This window comes from Portunus trituberculatus, chromosome 5 (assembly GCF_017591435.1).
Source record: "Portunus trituberculatus isolate SZX2019 chromosome 5, ASM1759143v1, whole genome shotgun sequence".
NCBI lineage: Eukaryota > Metazoa > Arthropoda > Malacostraca > Decapoda > Portunidae > Portunus > Portunus trituberculatus.
In genome coordinates this window covers 3,564,742-3,584,553 of record NC_059259.1, presented here as the reverse complement: position 1 = coordinate 3,584,553, position 19,812 = coordinate 3,564,742, and the positions used below count along the sequence as shown (strand labels likewise).

At 46.3% G+C, this 19,812-nt stretch overlaps 3 protein-coding genes and 1 long non-coding RNA gene across 6 annotated transcripts in view; 3 read left to right on the top strand and 1 right to left on the bottom strand.

The window, feature by feature from the left end:
• Window positions 1–19,812, bottom strand: part of LOC123515080 (lachesin-like) — a 115,890-nt gene that overhangs the window by 70,368 nt on the left and 25,710 nt on the right. The gene's annotated exons all lie outside the window — the stretch shown is intronic.
• Window positions 9,379–12,788, top strand: LOC123514138. The gene is made up of 4 exons (XM_045271785.1): window positions 9,379–9,715; window positions 9,854–9,966; window positions 10,084–10,169; window positions 10,285–12,788. Exon 4 carries the CDS (start codon window positions 10,365–10,367, stop codon window positions 12,786–12,788), a length of 2,424 nt encoding a protein of 807 aa, XP_045127720.1. The 5' UTR covers window positions 9,379–9,715; window positions 9,854–9,966; window positions 10,084–10,169; window positions 10,285–10,364.
• LOC123514130 lies at window positions 12,812–15,412 on the top strand. The gene has a single exon (XM_045271780.1). It carries the CDS (start codon window positions 12,812–12,814, stop codon window positions 15,410–15,412), a length of 2,601 nt encoding a protein of 866 aa, XP_045127715.1.
• Window positions 15,681–16,628, top strand: LOC123515104. 3 transcript variants are annotated; one of them, XR_006677778.1, is made up of 4 exons: window positions 15,681–16,030; window positions 16,169–16,281; window positions 16,399–16,484; window positions 16,600–16,628. It is a non-coding gene; the product is annotated as an uncharacterized LOC123515104 (long non-coding RNA). The 3 variants fall into 3 exon arrangements; XR_006677775.1 differs by having other exon boundaries at window positions 16,399–16,628; XR_006677774.1 differs by having other exon boundaries at window positions 16,169–16,628.

Sequence of the window (19,812 nt, the reverse complement as noted above, 5' to 3'; positions counted from 1 at the left end):
CCCACAGCTAAGGGAGCTAACCAGTGTGAATCCTTGTGGAAGCTACAAGGCAAGCTGTTGCGCCATGTAAGAAGCTTGGAAGGCCTTGGGATCACTGGTGACCAGTATGGATTGGTGTTAACTCTTGTCATCTTATCTTGCCATCCAGAAGATATAAGGTTGGAATGGTTAGGAGAAAGCTCTGGACATGAATATGACTTGGAGTGGGTACTGAAATTCTTGCAACAAGAGATCCAGCATCATGAAAGGCAGAAACGTTTAAGGATGCATCCATGGAAAAACACACTGTACAGCAAGAAGTTGAAAGAAGAAAAATTAGTTCTGCTTCAGCCTTGCAGATGTCAGCTGAAGAAATCCCAACACACTGTGTGTTTTGTCAGAAGAGACAGATCTGAGAAATGTTGGCACATACTTAAGTTAGATATACCTGCACGTGAGGAGGAAGTTAAGGAGAAGGGATTGTGTTTTAAATGCCTTCTCTCGGGGCATCAATCCAGTCATTGTAAGAGTAAGTGAAGTGCACTCTGTGCAATGAATATCATATTGTCTTGTTTTGTAGAGCTTTCAAACCTTTGCATGGAGCTAATAACCTACCAAGTAAAGCGTCTGTTACCCAGCAAACTAATGATAAAGTAATTGTTCAGCCAAGTAATGATGTTAGTACTGATAATGTTGCGCATGTTGGCATTTCTCATGATCAGAGAGTAAAGTCCACAGTATTGCAGACTAACAAATGGTGGTAATTCTGATGAAGCTACTGTAATGTTTGATTTGGGTGAAGATCTCACCTATGTAAGTCATGACTTTGTTAAAAGAATCAAGCCTAAGTGGGTTACATCGAAGTACATTTTCTACTCGGCTTTTGGTAACAAGAAATTACAGAACTGCAAAGAACGGAATGCTTATGATGTGAATTTGCTTGATACTCAGGGTCATAACCATTCTGTGTTTGCTGTTGAAGTAATGTCTATTTGTCCCTTTTTGAGATGCCAGCAGGTACCTGATGATGTATTGCAGACTATTTCGCACCTACCATTAGCTGATGAGTATGGACAAAATCGAAACCTCGTTTTGGGTATATTGGTAGGTGTGGATAATTATTGGAGGCTTGTTTCAGCAGATAATTATGTGAAATTGGGAGATTTAGTAGCCCACAAATCAATATTTGGTTGGATTTTGTCTGGTTCTTGTTTCAAGACTCATGAGGAGCTGGTATATCATCAGATGTTAGGTATAAGTACTGCTAACCATGTCACTGAATCTGATCTGCACAATTTTTGGATTTTTTTTTTTTTTTTTTTTATGTAGGAGAGAAGGCCAGCCAAGGACAACAAATGTAAAAAAAAAAAAAGCCCCACTTGTTGCTGGTTCTCTAAAAGATAAGAATGGTTATCCAAACTTAGGGAGCAAGTGTCTTGACACCTCTCTCTTAAAAGAAGTCAAGTCGTAGGAAGACGGAAATACAGAAGCAGGCAGGGAGTTCCAGAGTTTACCAGTAAAAGGTATGAATGATTGAGAGTACTGGCTGTCTCTTGCATTAGAGAGTTGGACAGAAAAATGAGGGCTGAAGAAAGCCAGTCAGTCAGAGGAGGGAGTTGATGAGACGAAAAGCTTTTGATTACACCCTATCTAATAAAACTATGTGAGTGGAACCTCCCCCCAAACATGCAAAGAGTACTCCATACAAGGCCCTTATACAGAGTAAGCAGTTGGAGGGACGAGAAAAACGGGTGGAGACGCCTCAGACCAACTAAATTCATAGAAGCTATTTTAGCAAGAGATAAGATGTGAAGCTTCCAGTTAAGATTATGAGTAAACGACAGACTAAGGATATTCAATGTGGAAGAGGGAGACAGTTGAGTGTCATTGAAGAAGAGGGGATAGTTGTCTAGAAGGTTGTGTCGAGTTGATATATGGAGGAATTAAGTTTTTGAGGTATTGAAGACTACTAGATTTTCTCTGCCCCAGTCGGGAATCTTAGAACGATCAGAAGTCAGGCGTTCTGTGGCGTCCCTGCGTGATCTGTTGACTAGGATGTCTGTTTGTGTTTGGGTGTTGCAGGCTCTGTGGATGTTAAAGAGTTTCCTTGGTTGCATCTCTAGGAATTTTTCTCTGGTGTGTGCCGGAAGCTGATCTGAGCTTGCTCTTTCTTGATAGTTGTGGATGAGTTTGTTAGCTTCCTCTTTGGGATTTTGGCAAATGGGAATGGAACGCTGGGTTCTCCCATGAGCTATTCTGATTTTCTTCCACAATTCACTGAGTGACGTGTGGGTGTTCATGGAAGAGCATCACTCCATCCACTTTTCCGTTCTTATTTTCTTGGTTCCTTCTCTTGCTGTTCTAATTGCTGCCCTGAGTAGATTCCTAGATTCTTCTGTGCCATGCCTTCTATTGTGTTTCCTTACTTGGTTTATACTCTGTCATCATAAAACCACCAGTCCTTGTACTTTCTGCTAGTGTTTTTTACAGAGTGGCATTGCCTGGTTAACAGCTGTTTGAAAAGCCATAGTAAGCTGTTCTGCTTCTTGTATTGTTTGTGGTACTTCCTTACCATCAAAAAAGTCTTTAATAGTTTTTTGGAATTTATTCCAGTCTGCCTTTTTTAAATTCCAGCGTGGTGGTGGTGGTTGCTTGGGAGTGATTGGGTATTTGATGGTCGTTATTGTTGCAAAATTGTCACTGGCTAGATGTCCGTGAATGCCCCAGGAAGATCCACAGTGCAGGTGACGTGATAACCATGTGAAGTACAGGATGCCCCCCCATCAGTGTGTGCTGGCTCTCCTGCGTTCATGAGAATGGCTTCAGGAACGCTGTTCATGACTGCTGCTAAGTGGTATCCACGTCTGTTTTTTCTTCTCGATCCAATGGCTGTGTGGTGTGCATTTAGATCTCCTATTATCGTTGGTGTGGTAGTGCAAAGTGCTAGTAGTTCGCTAACATCGAGCTCTGGGTTATTGGGTGAGTTATATGTGTTATAAACAGTGATTTCTTCATTGTTTAGATTTTGTGTCACATCTAGTGTTTCCACTCCTTCACCACAGTTTATTGGGTTTTCAATGCGTTTGTTGGGAATGTATGTTCTGACAAGGATGGAACATCCTTGGGACTGTCCTAGGGAATGAGAATGGTAAGCTGTGTAGCCATTGAACTTTATTGTGATGTTTTCTGGGAGCTTTGTTTCTTGGAAGAGGATGACGTCTCTCTTGTTGTCCTTTGCATCTGCCATGAGGAGATGGTGTTTGCCTCTGACACCGTTGATGTTCCATTGCAGGATTTGGACCGAACCTTCCTCTCGGTGAGGCCGAGTGCCGTCTTCCCTGCCTCTATCTGAGCGCTTGCTGGTGTTGCTCTCTTGCTGGTTGTGGTTGGTGTTGTTCTCGTGGGGCTGCGAGAGGTTCGTGGCTGAGTCAGTGCTTGTGTTGGTGTTGCCAACTTGTTTACTACTTGGTCTGCCATCTCCTCCAGTTTTTCTTGTGGCACCTGCTTGCCGATCATGGTGATGATGGCCATGGCGAATGTCTGAAACATGTCTTTCAGGTCGTTCTTGGAGATTGTGATGGTGTCTTGTTTTCTTGGGGGCAGTGGAGTGGCTTGGTGTGTCATGTCTTGTTGTGCTTGAATGCGTTGTCTGGGACGGCTGCCTGACCTTGGTTGGGATGTTGCTTGTCCCAAGGCGGGGAACTCGCTCACTGGTGGTGGTGCTGCTGTTTCTGTATCTCCCTGCAGGTCTGTTCTCTTCCTCCCCCAGGTGGAAGTGGCTGTGAGTGCTGGTCTTTTGAGGAAAGCTGGGTTGGTCGCCAGAGAGAGCCTGTGCTTCATTATCCATGTCTTCTGTGCCTCCTTCTGGGTCATGACAAGGTCTTCTGTCTCGTGTTGGCTTGCACTTACTCCACATCTGCTGGGAAGAATACAACTGGCATGGTGATGGCCGAACCTTTGGCACCTGAAGCACCTCAGTGGTTCTTGGCTGAATGTCCTTATGTAGAAGTCTCCCCAGCCTGGTAGGAAGCCGTCTACTGTTATTGCCACTTTTCTTGTCAGCTCTCCGCTCTTCATTGTGCATCTCGTTGCTGTGATGACCTTCGGGTGCTTCTGGATCAGTGAAAGAGGCATGAGGAGCGGGTAGCGAAGCAAGACACCATGCGATGTCTTCCCTTCTGCTGGGCAAAGTTCTATGTCCTTAATGTGTAGCTTTTTGTATGTCCTTCAGCTGCATGTAGACTTCCATGGAGGAGGGTGTTACTATCGCTTGGCCTTTGTGGAGAAATTTGAGTGCTAGTTTCCTTGTACCCAGGTGTTCTTCTAGTGCCTCTGCAACATCCTGGGGAGAGGCGAATCTGGCTGTCGGTGGAATAATGAGCTTCGGGATTCCTTGAGCTGTGGTGTCCCTGAGATCGTTTTTTGGTTGAGACCCTTGTTCTTTGTTTCTGGAATGTCGGGTTGTGATGGTGATGAAGCCATCATTATCTTCATCTTGGTGATATGTTGCCTCGTCTTTTTTTGTGGCTGGAGGCTGGATCCACACGCTCACGAGCTTCCTCAGCGCATCGCAGGCTGCCTCTACTTCAGGAGTTCTGGGGGCTTCTTAGGTCCCCCAGCCCCCTCACCCAGAAGCGGTGAAAAAGGAAATTGAGGAAGTATGAAAAACAGAGGGAGGGTCAAACAACTCTCTTCTATGGTGAAACACACCGGTTCCCGCGGTCACAGGGTCTTTCCCAATCTGATATTCCGTGTGAATCGCCCTAAAGGCGAGAGGGACCGAAGGGTCGGGAAACACGCTGAGACAGCGTGATGTCTATACAGTTTAGTTTGCAGTGGTGTTGCGAATTTCAGGAGCAGGGTTCACGCCGAGAGATGAAACAGCCCTCAGTGAGAGCGTGGTGGTAACAGCGTACGCACCCCAATTAGTGTAGTGGTTAGCACGCTCCACTCACAATTGAGAGAGCCTGGGTTCGAGTCCCGTGAAGTGGCGAGGCAAATGGGCAAGCCTTTTAATGTGTAGCCCCTGTTCACCTAGCAGTAAATAGGTACAGGATGTAACTCGAGGGGTTGTGGCCTCGCATTGCCAATGTGTGAAGTGTGTGTTGTAATCTCAGTTCTACCCAAAGATCGGTCTATGAGCTTTGAGCTCGCTCCGTAATGGGAAAGATTGGCTGGGTGACCAGGAGGCGACCGTGGTGGTGAATTACAGGCAGCCGAAGGTGAGCAAGGCCACAGAGGAATAAGCACCTCACGTGGAGAAGGTGGTCCTGACTAAGGCGACTGGTTGTTGGCGGAGTTTTCTTCGTTGTGCTGAAGAGGCGTCTATACGCGGCGAGAGCTGGAGATGTGTATGGTGCATCCTGCTGCCTGTGATGATCTATTCTGGATTAATGATTTATTTTTATTAGTTTAACATTTTAAACATTTTAAACATTTTATTTAGAAAGGGGAGGGAAATTACATTGAGGGGGTGGTTGGTATACAAGAAAAGAATAGAAATACAGAAATACAGTATTAGAATTACAGTGTCCGGGCGATCCGGGTTGCTTTGGCAAACATTGCTTTCTGATAATATCTATTTTTATTGCTCGGACAAGCTATGTGAACATCATTGTTGAGTAGTTGTCAATTAATTTGAATATATTAAGTGTAATGCGGTGGCAGTTCGAGTTGTAGTTTTAGGAGACTCCTCGGGAACCACGAGTGACTCCTTTCCCTGGCATCTTCATGAAGCTGCTGGATGGCAGTGAATTGTTCCCATTGTTCCTCTTCCATCCTCCTCCAGATGTCGGACGCCATTTGGTGGAGCCTTACGTTGAGCGCCGGTAGCGAAGCTCGTTGGTGGAGGTCCTCGGTACGTATCCTGTCGTCCAGTTTGACGTTGTACACGAACCTGAGAGCGGCGTTTTGCACCTTTTGGAGGCGACTGATTGCTGTAGAGCTCATCGCGTGTGTCGGGATCGGCGGGTAGGTTAGCACTGGCACTATCAGGGCTTTTACGAGGTGGAGTTTTATGTTCTCAGGCACGTCCCGGAAGCGGTACAGTCGAGCGAGGGCGGCTTTCGCCCGATTCACTCTCTGTGTGACGTGTGATGTGTAGCCGCGCGTTGAGATGCCAAGACCAAGAATGCTTCCTCGAGTCTTTAGCTCGACCTCCTCCCCCTCCACGCGCAGCGTCGCTGGTCTAACTGAGGCAATGGGAAGCACTGTAAACTTGCCAACGTTTGTCTTTATCCTCCATCTCGCCTCATGGTCGTTTACTCTCTCGATGTCCCTGCTTGTGCGTGCGCTGAGCATTCGCTTCGAGCGTCCCGGATGGTGGAGCACCTGAGACACGTCATCAGCATACTGGATGTTGACGCCGTGCAGTGCTTCTGGGTAGTCTCTGGTGTACACGGCGTACAGTAGAGGCGAGAGGACGCTTCCTTGTGGAACCCCCGTGTGTAATGGGAACGGGGGTCCGAGGTGAGCACCGACCTTGATCCTGGCCGTCCGGTACGCGAGGAAGTCGCAGAGGAGGCGCTCGACCGGGCCTGGAAGTCCCAACTGCAAGATCTTGTATTGAAGTCCCCGATGCCATACCCTGTCGAACGCCCTGCGCACATCTCGCAGGACCAGGTTGCACCGATGTCCTTCTGCTAGGTGGATGGCCAGAGTCTCTGTTGCAACGGCGATGGCGTTGACGGTGCCTCGTCCCCGCCTGAAGCCATACTGTGCCGTGCTTAGTAGACCTCCTTCCTCCAGGTGCGCTTGCAGCCGTCTCCCGACCACCCTCTCCAGCATTTTCCCGTGCACCTCCAAGAGGGAGATGGGCCTGTAGTTTCCCGGTTGGGTTGGATTTTTTCCCGCCTTGGGAATGAGCCGCATCTCAGCTCCTTTTAACCCGTCTGGGAAGTAGCCGGCAGAGAGGGCTGCACTGTAGATGTGGCCTAGGCGCCGCAGCGCGGCTCGAGGGAGGTGCAGGAGGATCGTCTTCCCAATCCCGCTGCTCCCCGGCGCCGTCGCTTTGGAGCTCCTGATCGCTGTTCTTAGTTCCTCCGCGGAGATTACACAGTCTAAATGTGAGGTTCCAGTCAGTCTTGTAGGATTGGCTGTGAGTTCTGGGGTAGTTCTGTGGGAGTTGATTCGCATAAACTCATGTACTATGTTGTCTCCGCCGTCGTCATGTCCCTCCTCGTTCTCGTCCTCGTCGTCCTTAAACACCTGTTCCCATATTGTCGTGAAGAGCCTCTCTTTGTCTTTGTCAGAGTGGTACTTTAGTCCGTCGTCGTCTATCAGGTATGAGCTGGGGCCTTTGCTCTGTCCTGAGAGTGTTTTCAATTTGCTCCAGAATCGTCTTGGTGCCTTGTACTGAGCTGTCATGTCTGTCAGTTTTTCCCCAATACCGTTTTGCTTTTGTCCTCCGTAAGTCTTGTAGCGTCTGTCGGAGGTGCGTGTACCGTCTGTAGTCATTCATTGTCCATCCTGTCCTTTCTGCTCGCTCACGCAAGGCCCGGAACTGGATCTGTGTGAGCACAGTGTTTCTAGAGGGTCTTGGACCTGCGGTCATCTTGTGTGTTTTTGTGGGTACATATCTGGCCGTCACGTCGGTCACAGTTTTTGTCCATTTGTTAAGTGCTTCGTCTATGTCTTCTAGTGTTCCGTGAGATACATCTTGGTGGTCCATCATTTGGAGGTCTTCGTCTGCCTCAAAGACGTCCCAGTCTGTTTTGTGCAAGGCATATGAAGTGGGAGTTGGAGTAAGTATTGGGGATGTAGAAACGTCGAGTATGACCGGGATGTGGTCACTGGAAGTCAGTGGTCCTGGTGAGACAGAGTGGAAGAGGTTGTTGTTGTTGTTAGTGAGTATTATGTCAGGGGAAGTCGCTGAAAGTGGTCCGTAGTATGTTGGGAAGAAGGGTCCGATATGTCTCACCGTGTGGTGTCTTAAGTATTGTATAAGGTCTCGTCCAGTGGTGTTAGTCGTCCTTCTCCCGAGTGTCGGGTGTCTGGCGTTTAGATCACCAGCTATTATAACAGGGGTCTGTCTCCTTAGCAGGCGCATGAAGTCGTGGTGAGGAATGTGAGGGCGTCTAGGTGGCAGGTATGTTGTTGCAATTGTCAGAGGTCCTTCTGTAGTCTGCGTGGTTACAGCTAGTGTCTCAGAGGCAAAGTCGTCTTCTATTCTGTGTACTAGTCTGTTCCTGACGGCAATTGCTACTCCGTCCATGGGTTCGTTGTCTGTATTCCGTTGGTACACTCGGTACCCAGGGAGTGTCATTCTAGATTCGATCTTAAGTCCGTGGCTCGTCATTAGTATCAGGTCCGGGTCGAAACGTCTGTACGTGTTGCTAAGGTCGAATTTTCTGGTGTCCCAGGATAGAACGTTGTGAAGTATGATGCGTAGCCTCGTCATTGTGTTTGTCTGGGAGCAGTTGTCCTACGTCTGGCGGAGCTCCTGCGCGGTATGGAGCCTGTTTTGATGGCTGAGAAGTCTTCCTCAGTCACTGTCTGGCAGAGGTGCTGGAGGGATCCTTTGGTGTTCTTTATCCATTCCCTGACCCGTTCGTTCTCTTCGTCTCCTCCTGTGTGGATCACTTTATATCGTTCCTCCTTTATTCCTGACTTGAGGTGGTTATAGGTGAACGCCTTCGGCCATGTGTCTGAATTTTTCTTGAAGATCGTCACTTGAATGTTTGTCTCCTCATCGTCCTCGTCTTCGTCGTCCTCGTCAGTACTGGGTGGAGAGTCCGTACTCTTATTTGGTCTGGTCATCTCCTCCAGTTTGTTGGTGCTGCTGCTGGGTTCTTTTCCTCTGGGTCAGTGGTGTGCGGTTTGGGGTCTGGGGTGTCGTCATTAGCGGAGGCTGGGGGACTGTTGACCTGTACTGTAGCTTTTACAAGGTCTGCCACTCCTGTGATTGCTCGTAGGATGGCCGACGACGGTGGGTCTGGGGGAAGCCTTACTTGTGGTAATCCGTTCAGCCTTAGACTCTCTTTCAGGGTGTCCTGGAAGCTACCCGGTCTCGCACTGTTCACCAGATGTGCGTGGAGTACGCACATCAGTCCTGTCAGACTGTGCCCTATGGGGTCCGCAGGAGCCGAAGCTTGGGTGGCCTGAGCGAAAGAGATGTCTGGTCTTGTCCTGTTCTTCCTCAGTTGCTCCTCTTTCTCCCTCAGCGCCTCCTTCCTGATTGGGCAGCGCATTGCGCGTGCACTGTGAGGTCCTCCACAGTTTATGCACTTTTTGTCCTGAGTTGGGCAGTCTCGGAATGTGTGGTCGCCACTAGCGCATTCCGAGCAGCGTTTATACGTGGCTGGTTGTGGGCACTGGTTCGTTGTGTGTGATTCAACGACATAGCACCTATTGCAGGAGATAATCGGGATGTATATTTCCTGTCTTATTTGGTTTGTACTGAGAATAACTCAGTATCCCTACATGGAAAGGTTTTCTTAGATGGGGAATTATAAACCTATTGAGAAATATTGTGTCAATTACTTTTGTATGTAGTCATGTATATTATATTACGTGTTGTAAGAATTAAATTAAGGCATACAATGTATTTCTAGGGTTATTTATGTTTTGTTAATTAAGTGAGCGTTTCATGGTTGTGGGTGATGAGGTGGCAGGGACGCTACGTGGCAGGTGCTCACGCAGGCTCGGTCAGTTCCTAGTCGGTGAGGGGTGTGATTAGTCGACGGACTGCGTTGGCTGGGGGTGTTACGTGATTGTGTCGGAAGTATCCTGTCGTTAGGTGAGTTTGTGTTGGTGAATTTTGTACTATTGTTATTTATTTAGTTCTTTATTGTGTAATTACTTGTTCACATATAGTGAGGAAAGTGACTTTGTAACACATAATTAGGAGGTGTTTGAGGCCGACGTTGCGTTACAGCTGGGTTGTGCTTGTGCCCCTGCTTGTGCACAAGTAGACGCGAGTTGATCGAGTGGTGTGAAGGATTGTGACGAATGTACCCTGCCAGTAGACAGATGTCTTCATGTCTTCATGTGAGTTCAGGTGATTGGTATTCATTGTATAGGTAATTACTTGTTGACATCACGATAGAGGTGATATTTGTAATAATTATGTAGGCCGCAGTCGTTGACTCCGATATTGTGTTACAGTTGGATGGTGCTTTGGGTACTTAACGTGTGGGATCCGAGGTGTTGTAACATAGCAGTAACCAGGACGCTAGGAAGGGAGGCACTGTGTAAGTTATAATAATGTATTTCTTTAGTATTTAATGGTGTAGTAGCAGTCGACAGGAATGTGCATTATAAAATTGATTCTCGGTATTAGTTGTCTCAGACTTACTATGGTTACAGGTTGGACCCAATAAAGGTGTTTACTGCCAGTGTTATCTGATTGGCGCCTGGTGAAACAGTCCAACACATCTCCTACCAGCATGGATGCAACCCTGAGGAAGAGCCGAGCTGACGCCAAACGGAAGTTCACTCGCAAGGTGACCCTACTGAAGGAGGCGTACGCGCGAAAGGATCCCATACAGGTATTAAAGGATATCTATAGTGATGTCTGTGAGCAGTTTGTGCAAGTGGAGGAGATAAATGAAAAACTGATGGATTCCTTAGACACTAAGAGTGAAGATTATGACTCTGTGATTAATTCCCATGAAAGTTACATTGTGGAAGTGGAGAGTACAAAAAATGTGGTGCATGCGATGATCGTGAAGGCTGGAAATGATGGGAAACCAGGTGTTGCAGACTTGTCTAAAACTAGGATGCAAAGGTTAAGTCCACCACACTTCGATGGAAAAATTAGAGAATATTCCACCTTCTGCAAAGACTATGATAGACTCATGAAATCCGTGTATGGAGATGATCCCTATGCATTGCGTTCTTGCCTGTCAGGGGAAGCGCTGGAAATTGTTAGAGGGGCCGATGACTCTTTCACCTCCATGATTGACAGATTAAATGCCAGGTATGGCAATCCATCAAAGCAGGTTGAGATAGTGTTGGGTGATATCAAAAGCTTAAGGGTAGTGCCTGAAGGCAACCCTAGTAAGTTCATTGAAATGGTTAATATGGTTGAAAGAGCCTACTTAGATCTTGATAGACTTGGCTTGTCTTCTGAAATGAACACAGTGACAATGGTCAGTCAGGTTGAAAAACTTCTGCCTTCGGTCCAGAAAAGAGAATGGGTAAAGATACTACAAACTATAAAGGATAAAGATGAATTGTTTGCTAAACTACTGGATTATCTGTTGAAAGAAAAACAAGCACTAGAATACATGCACGCAGATGTTAGAGTTACTGGTAATACTAACAGAGCACAAGTACATGCAGCAAATATGGATAGTGAGACTAGTGAATTAACAGCGGCTTTAACGACACTTCAAGGTAAACAAGACAAGATGGAAGAGAGTTTGAACAAGTTGACCAAACAAATATCAACAGTGGTCGAGAATGTCCATAAGACTAGAGCTGAACCCCTGTACCTAACTAACTGCTGGCTCCACGGTACAGATACTCACGATATTACACGCTGTACAGGATTTCAAAGGCTTAGCAGTGATGAAAGGGTCGATGCTGTGCGAAATGCGGGTGCTTGTTTTCTTTGTTTGCAATTAGGACATCGAGGACGTCAATGCACGACAGGCGCTCCTTGTAGTGAATGTGGTAAATACCACCATCGAATGCTCCATAGTTTCTTTTCTAAGCCCCCTCCCAACATAAATAGTAACCTGCTATCCCGAGATGGGGTACTATTGATGATAAACTCTGTGTACAGCCATACACGTCCAGTGACCACGCTGTGGGACCCCGGTAGTAATATGACTCTGATAACCAACAGAATGGCCAAACACTTAGGATTGAAGGGAAGAAGTATAAACCTAACGGTGACTAAAGTAGGTAATGAGTGCACGAAGATGGAGACTCGGGAATATGATGTACCACTCAGTGATTGCTATGGTGAAGTACGAGTACTCAAGGCTTGCGGAATCGCCGAAATCACCTCAGAAACGTATCCGGTAGACACAAGAAGTGTAGCCACTCTATTAGGTGTGCAAGATAAGGATATTGAACGTCCACATGGGAAAATTGATTTGCTAATAGGATCTGATTACTGTGAATTATTACCATCAGTGGTGAGGACAGTAGGAAGTCTCCAGCTCATGCGAGGGCCCTTCGGTTACTGTATTAGGGGCTCACATCCCTTGCTAAAGGTTGGATTCGTTGACAACACTAATGTTTGTGTCCGCATTAGTCATATGACCAGTGTGTCCAATGTTAATGACTTGTCTGTGGAACCAAAGGCTAGCTTAACGAAAAGACTAGATGATTTTTTTGCTGTTGATAACCTGGGAACCTACTGTAATCCTAAGTGTGGTGGCTGCAGATGCGGGAAGTGCCCGCTGGGGGGCAATAAATACAGTATTAAGGAGGAGAGGGAACTGGCCCTCATCACACAAGGATTGTCTCATGACAAGCAGACCAGGCGATGGACTGCAGCATACCCATGGATTAAACCACCAGAGAAGCTACCTAACAACATATCAGTTTCTGTGGCCAGGTTGTATTCCACAGAAAAGAGATTAGCCAAAAGGGGAAGGGAATATGCAGAGGCGTATAGTGACCAAATCCAGGACATGGTGTCACGTGGAGTAGCCAGGAAACTGACCAAAGAGGAAATCAAGAATTATAAAGGCCCTGTACATTACCTACCTCATCATGAAGTACTGAAGCCAGAATCAAAGTCCACACCCATCAGGATTGTATTCAATTCATCTGCCTCCTACATGGGCCACATCCTGAATGAATATTATGCCAAGGGTCCTGATGTGCTAAGAGATCTATGGGTATTTTACTAAGGTTTCGTCAGAAACCAGTGGCAATGGCAGGAGACATAAGTAAGATGTATAATTCTGTGCTCATTTCGGAGCTGGACCAGATGACGCACAGGTTCCTATGGAGGGATATGAACCCTAACAGAGAACCAGACCACTATTGTTTGCAAACAGTGACCTTCGGAGACAGACCAAGTGGCATAATTTCCATAACAGCGCTACACATGACAGCGAAAATGTTCAAAAATAAATATCCTGAAACATCCGACATGATCATTAATGATTCCTATGTCGATGACATTCTCCATTCATGTGAGACCATCTCAGAAACCTATAGCAAAATAAATGCCACAGATGAAATCCTTAAGGAGGGAGGATTTCAAATAAAGCAATGGGTGATTTCGGGCCACCATGACATGACAGAGGATGTGAAAGTAATTGATACCGAGGTCGAGAAAGTGCTGGGCATGATATGGGAGCCAAAGGAGGATCAGTTTTCCTTCAAAGTAAGAATCAACTTCTCAAAAAGGTGCAAGAATGTCCGCCCTGGGCCTGATCTCACAGCAGATGAAATAACACACAAACTGCCGAGCAGTTTGACAAAAAGAATGGTTCTGAGTCAAGTGGCTTCACTATATGACCCTCTGGGCTTACTGACACCTTTCACAGTCCAGTGCAAACTACTACTGAGAAAACTCATCACTTTGAAACGGGAACAAGACGGAGTGGAGCAAACGCTGGGTTGGGACGATCCAATTCCTGATGATGTGTATGGGGAATGGGTGTGCTTATTTAAAAACATGTTTGCACTAGAGAAAATAAAATTCCAGAGATGCATTAAACCGGATTCAGCAATCGGTAAACCTACGCTTGTTGTGTACGCGGATGCTAGTAATATTGCTTACTCAGCTTGTGCATATGTTCATTTTCAATTACAGGATGGCACACACTCGGCCCAGTTACTTGCAGCCAAAAGTAGAATAGCTCCCCTACGACAAATGACTATTCCAAGGCTTGAACTCTGCGCAGCCGTGCTGGCTTCTAGGTTACGTAAGACAATCGAGAAGGAGTCAAGGTTTGTAGTTGAACGAGTGTTCCATTTAGTTGACTCACAGATCGTGCGATCACAGATACAGAAAGAATCTCATGGATTTGAAACATTCGTGGCCACAAGAATCGCAGAGATCCAAACGCATACAGACCCCAGTGAATGGTGGTGGGTGGCTTCAGATGATAACGCTGCCGACTGCGCCACACGTCCCCAGCATCCTCTGAGTTTGAGGTCCGATTCTGTATGGCAGAAGGGACCAGAGTATTTGACTCTTCCTGTCGAAGAATGGCCAATCAGTCAACCCTATGTGCGAGGGCTTCCTGATAGGAATGGCACATCACTTTCATGTAAGACTGAGAGTAATCAGAACACTAAACAATCCCTAATAGACATTGAAAGTTTCAGTTCTTATGAGAAAATGATCAACACTACTGCAATCGTCTTGTCCATCTGCAAGAAGAAAACTTTCCACAACATACTGCAGAACATTACATCTGAGAACCTAAGGGAAGCAGAACATTACTGGGTGAAAATGGTGCAGAAGGAGTTCATAGACTGGGAAAGAAGATTCGCAAGGCTAGGACCTAGTAAAGATGAAAATGGGATAATTGTAGTCGGAGAAAGGATTAGCCAGTGGCTAAAGGACAGTTGGAATCAGAATCAGTTTATACTGCTCTCGAGAAAACATCCTTTCACTAGACTATATATCCATCATCTCCACAACCTCGATCATGGTGGCGTGGACATGACTTTGGCAAAGCTGCAAGTAAAATTTTGGGTTCCAGGAGCACGCAGGGTAATAAAGTCAGTAAAGGAGAAATGTGTTATCTGCAAGAAGACTGACAAAGTAAGGATGGAACAACAAATGGGACAGCTCCCAGAGCAGCGTTTAAAACCTGCGCCTGCTTTCTTCAACACCTCGCTGGACTTATTTGGCCCGATGATGATAAGAGATACTGTTAAACGTAGAGTAAGATCAAAGGTGTATGGCGTGATATTTACTTGTCTCACTAGTCGTGCTGCATACATTGACCTGGCGGAGGGATATGATACTGACAGTTTTCTAAGTACGTTCCGGCGATTTGTTTCAGTACGAGGATATCCTCACACAATCCACTCTGACATGGGAACGCAGTTAACATCTGCCAGTAAGGAAATTAGGGATATGACTTCCAGATGGAATGTCACTGAGATATCAAAGTTTGGCTCACATCAGGGAACAGCATGGTCTTTCAACAAATCAGCAGACGCACCATGGCAGAATGGAGTGTGTGAGGCTCTCGTTAAGTCAGTGAAGCGACTATTGGTCATTGCCATTGGAGAAAATGTGTTGAGTTTTGGTGAGCTGCAGACAGTGGTATTTGAAGTAGCAAACTTGTTGAACGAACGGCCAATAGGACTCAAACCGGGTTATGATATAAACTTGGGTACTTACTTATGTCCTAATGACTTGCTGCTTGGTCGCGCTAGTAACAAAGTACCAAATGGACCTATGGTTGATACTACTGATGTGAGAAAAAGATTCAGTCTTATTCAGAGTATTATAACATCGTTCTGGAGGCGATGGATGAGGATTACTTCCCACATTAACAGTTAGACAGAAATGGCATACTGCACACAGAAATCTGAAGAAAGGAGATATTGTATTAGTCCAGGATAATGAGATGATAAGGGGAAAGTGGAAACTAGCACAGGTATGTCAAGCTGAGCCAGGTAGAGATGGCAAGATAAGAGATGTGGTATTAAGATACAAAAACTTGAGCTCTGATTCTATATATAAAGGAAAGGGGGACCGCTTGATCAACCGATCTGTACATCGATTGGTGCTGCTTCTTCCTGTTGAGGATCAAGGAATGTAATTTGCTGGGGAGTGTACTGAGAATAACTCAGTATCCCTACATGGAAAGGTTTTCTTAGATGGGGAATTATAAACCTATTGAGAAATATTGTGTCAATTACTTTTGTATGTAGTCATGTATATTATATTACGTGTTGTAAGAATTAAATTAAGGCATACAATGTATTTCTAGGGTTATTTATGTTTTGTTAATTAAGTGAGCGTTTCATGGTTGTGGGTGATGAGGTGGCAGGGACGCTACGTGGCAGGTGCTCACGCAGGCTCGGTCAGTTCCTAGTCGGTGAGGGGTGTGATTAGTCGACGGACTGCGTTGGCTGGGGGTGTTACGTGATTGTGTCGGAAGTATCCTGTCGTTAGGTGAGTTTGTGTTGGTGAATTTTGTACTATTGTTATTTATTTAGTTCTTTATTGTGTAATTACTTGTTCACATATAGTGAGGAAAGTGACTTTGTAACACATAATTAGGAGGTGTTTGAGGCCGACGTTGCGTTACAGCTGGGTTGTGCTTGTGCCCCTGCTTGTGCACAAGTAGACGCGAGTTGATCGAGTGGTGTGAAGGATTGTGACGAATGTACCCTGCCAGTAGACAGATGTCTTCATGTCTTCATGTGAGTTCAGGTGATTGGTATTCATTGTATAGGTAATTACTTGTTGACATCACGATAGAGGTGATATTTGTAATAATTATGTAGGCCGCAGTCGTTGACTCCGATATTGTGTTACAGTTGGATGGTGCTTTGGGTACTTAACGTGTGGGATCCGAGGTGTTGTAACATAGCAGTAACCAGGACGCTAGGAAGGGAGGCACTGTGTAAGTTATAATAATGTATTTCTTTAGTATTTAATGGTGTAGTAGCAGTCGACAGGAATGTGCATTATAAAATTGATTCTCGGTATTAGTTGTCTCAGACTTACTATGGTTACAGGTTGGACCCAATAAAGGTGTTTACTGCCAGTGTTATCTGATTGGCGCCTGGTGAAACACCAGCTGTGTTCAGCCTCCTGCTGTGGTGCTGTCTTCGGCTTCACACTGCCACCTCCTGCTGGATTAGGCTGTCATCGGCCACACTGCGTCCTCCAGCGCCACTCTGATGGTACAAAGACCCAGTCACACCCCTCAGTCAGGGAAGCAACCTGCTTGCCAAGGCAGTAGTGCTGGCGGGATTCTGTTGTCACCACGTAGATGTACAACTGCTCACCCTGGGCCACAGCGTCTCAGACGTGGAGGAAGAACTTGTGGCGCTGACGAGAGAAAACCATGGTTTCTCCCAACGACGCCCACGCAAACTTGGTGTTGAAGGGGTTAGGATAAGCCATCCCTGCGTCCTCCATCGCCAGTGTCAGGAAGCAAAGAGAGTTGGAGTGGGAGTGAGCTGCACCATTCGCCCTCCTTGGTCTGAGTTGCCGGGAGTCGCTGGTGGGGTCATCTAGGTTGTTCATTTCTGCTTATGTCAGCCAATCACCCAATCTTTGAGGAGCCTGCACTCTACGTATCGGACGAGGTCGTGGAGGAAGACGCTGCTACACCATGGGATGATCGTCTTGCTGATTCGTAACTTGACGTTTCTTGGCAACTGTGTCAGGTGTATAGTGTGTGCAGGAGTGATGTAGGGTTGATGATTCTCGCCACGCTGCAGGGTGGTGTGGTCCAATTTTATGCTGGTGTCACATTACAGCCTCTTTCTGACTACGATGTCCCCAATGGTCCCAATGTCGCTAGCAGCAATGACGTCATTTTAATGGCTTTTGGTCTCTCATAAGATGTCGTAAGTTAAGTCGCACGTTAACGCGGCGATATCGTATGATGTTGTAAGATGTCCTTGTTGTCACACGACATCGTAGAAGCATTACGACAATTGAGCGGTGCATTTGATTCACGACAAACAAAGCCATTTCATTGGGCGTACGATGACGTACGATGACGAAATAGAGAGACATGATGTACGTGCTGCTAACGACGTCGTTCGACATCGAACGAATAAAAAAATCGCTAAAATACTGAGTTACGACTGATTTTTTAACATGTGTTAGGCAGTAACGCACGAAAACGTTGTCGCTAGAATCGTCGTAACCAGTGTGACTGCTCGTGCGTTGTCACCAGTTTAAAAAAAAAAAAACTAGCCCCAGTTTACCCACCGAAGACGATGGGACAGAGGAAGGGTATGATGGGTATGATGTCCCATTGTCGTCGCAAGATCTCTTTGGGACATCCTTAGACATCGCAGGCCTTTTGGACGTGAGTATGGAGAGGCTGCCTCCGAAACCATGAGTGAACATCCACCTTCAGACCCCCATGAAGTTGGACGTCCTTCGTTTTGTGTGTCCTTCTTGCACTGAAATACTCCCAACCGTTACGACAGTCGTATGCAGTCGCAGAAAACTGGCCTGTACGACTGTCATGGGCATCATAGTAAAAGAAATGTTGTAGTGTGACCCCAGCATAAGATGTACCCTGTTGCTGGCTAGCTGGCATATGGAATAATTTGACATGAGAGATGAGCACGGTGTAACCCCAGCCCTGTATTGTAGGTTATCTGGAACGGCGAAGGAAGGCTCATGACGGTGAAGGGTCCCTGCCAGCAAGGGTGGAGCTTGTGGTGACGGTGTAGGAGCAGAAACTTCACCAGCAATGCATCACCGATGGAGAAAGGATGTTGCACGTTGCGATTAACCTTTGGGCTTCTCATGTTCACCTCTTTATGCGTAGAATGTAGCACTCGTTGCAGCTCCTTCAAATAGTGAGAAGTGTTTACATAAGCGTTGGTTAGAGGCATTGGTAGATTGAGGCCCTCCACCGGTAACTGTAGTTGGTGGCTGAATAACAGCAAATACTGTGGGTATCCTGTGCCCTCACTCATGGCTACATTGAGAGTCAGCTGTATCATGGGTAAAACTTAAGACCAGTCGCCAGAGGGATTGCAGGCGAGGCTTGCCCTTGCGGCATTGTTGATGGTGCTATGAACTTGTTCGCAAATAGCGTTTCCTTGAGTATAATATGGGCTGGTATGTACTAGGTTGTACCCAAGTAATTCTCCTAGATGACTCCACAAACTACTTGTAAACTATGGCCCCCTGTCTGACAGAATATCCTCCGGGACGTAGAATGCCTAAATGACGTTGCAGCAGATGAGTGACAGTGGCCACTGTGTGACTGCTCGTGAGGAAAGCAATAACATAGCGTGTAAAGCAATCAATAAACGTGACGATGTATTGTTTTCCATCATATATAGGCAGAGGCCCCATCAAGTCCACAGCTATTCGCTACCATGGTCGCAATGCAGCAACGCGACTTTCACACTGGTCCTTGGGTGATAATCAGTCCCCATCTGACAACCATGACACTTTGACGTAACTTCTCAGGTGGGTGCTGACGCGCCAGCTGTATGATACCGGCTCTCTCTCTCTCTCTCTCTCTCTCTCTGGACGCCGTAGAGATCAGATGTGCTGCTCTGTTGCTCTATCGCCACAACCACTCCCACTGTTTTTCCTAACATGGACGAGACTGCTGAAATCAGTCCTTGCCTCTCAAGAGCAAGGGTTCCGCAGCATAATTGAAGTATTTCTCAAGCAAATGGACAACAAAATCAAGGATCTACATAGTGCAATTGGTGAATTAACGACTAGCCTTGAGTTCACCCAGAAAGAATTAGATGACCTTAAGTAAGAAATTAAGATGAAGGAAAAATAGGATCAGGACAATAAGGAGACCATCAAAAACCTACGTGAGGAATTAGTGGAGTGTGGAAAGCACATAAAAGAACTTGACGACAGATGCAATTACCAAGAGGATTACAGTCGTAGAAACAACCTGCAAATTACCGGTATTGAGGAACAGCCTGGTGAAACGTGGGAACAAACCGCTGTTCTAGTATCCAAGCTGCTTGAGACCAAGCTTGAACTACCAGACCTGAAATTGGACCGAGCGCATAGAGTGGGCCAACGCAACGACCACCGAAGTAGACCCATCATCGCTCGTTTCACAAGGTTTCGAGAGCGTGAAGCTGTGATGAGGAACGTCGCCAAACTACGAGGAACCAAAGTGTATATTAATGAAGATTGTGTCCTGTCTCTCAAGCCATCAAGAAAGCAAAGCTGCCGCAATTGAAGAATGCAAAAAGTGAAGGCAAAGTGGCTTATTT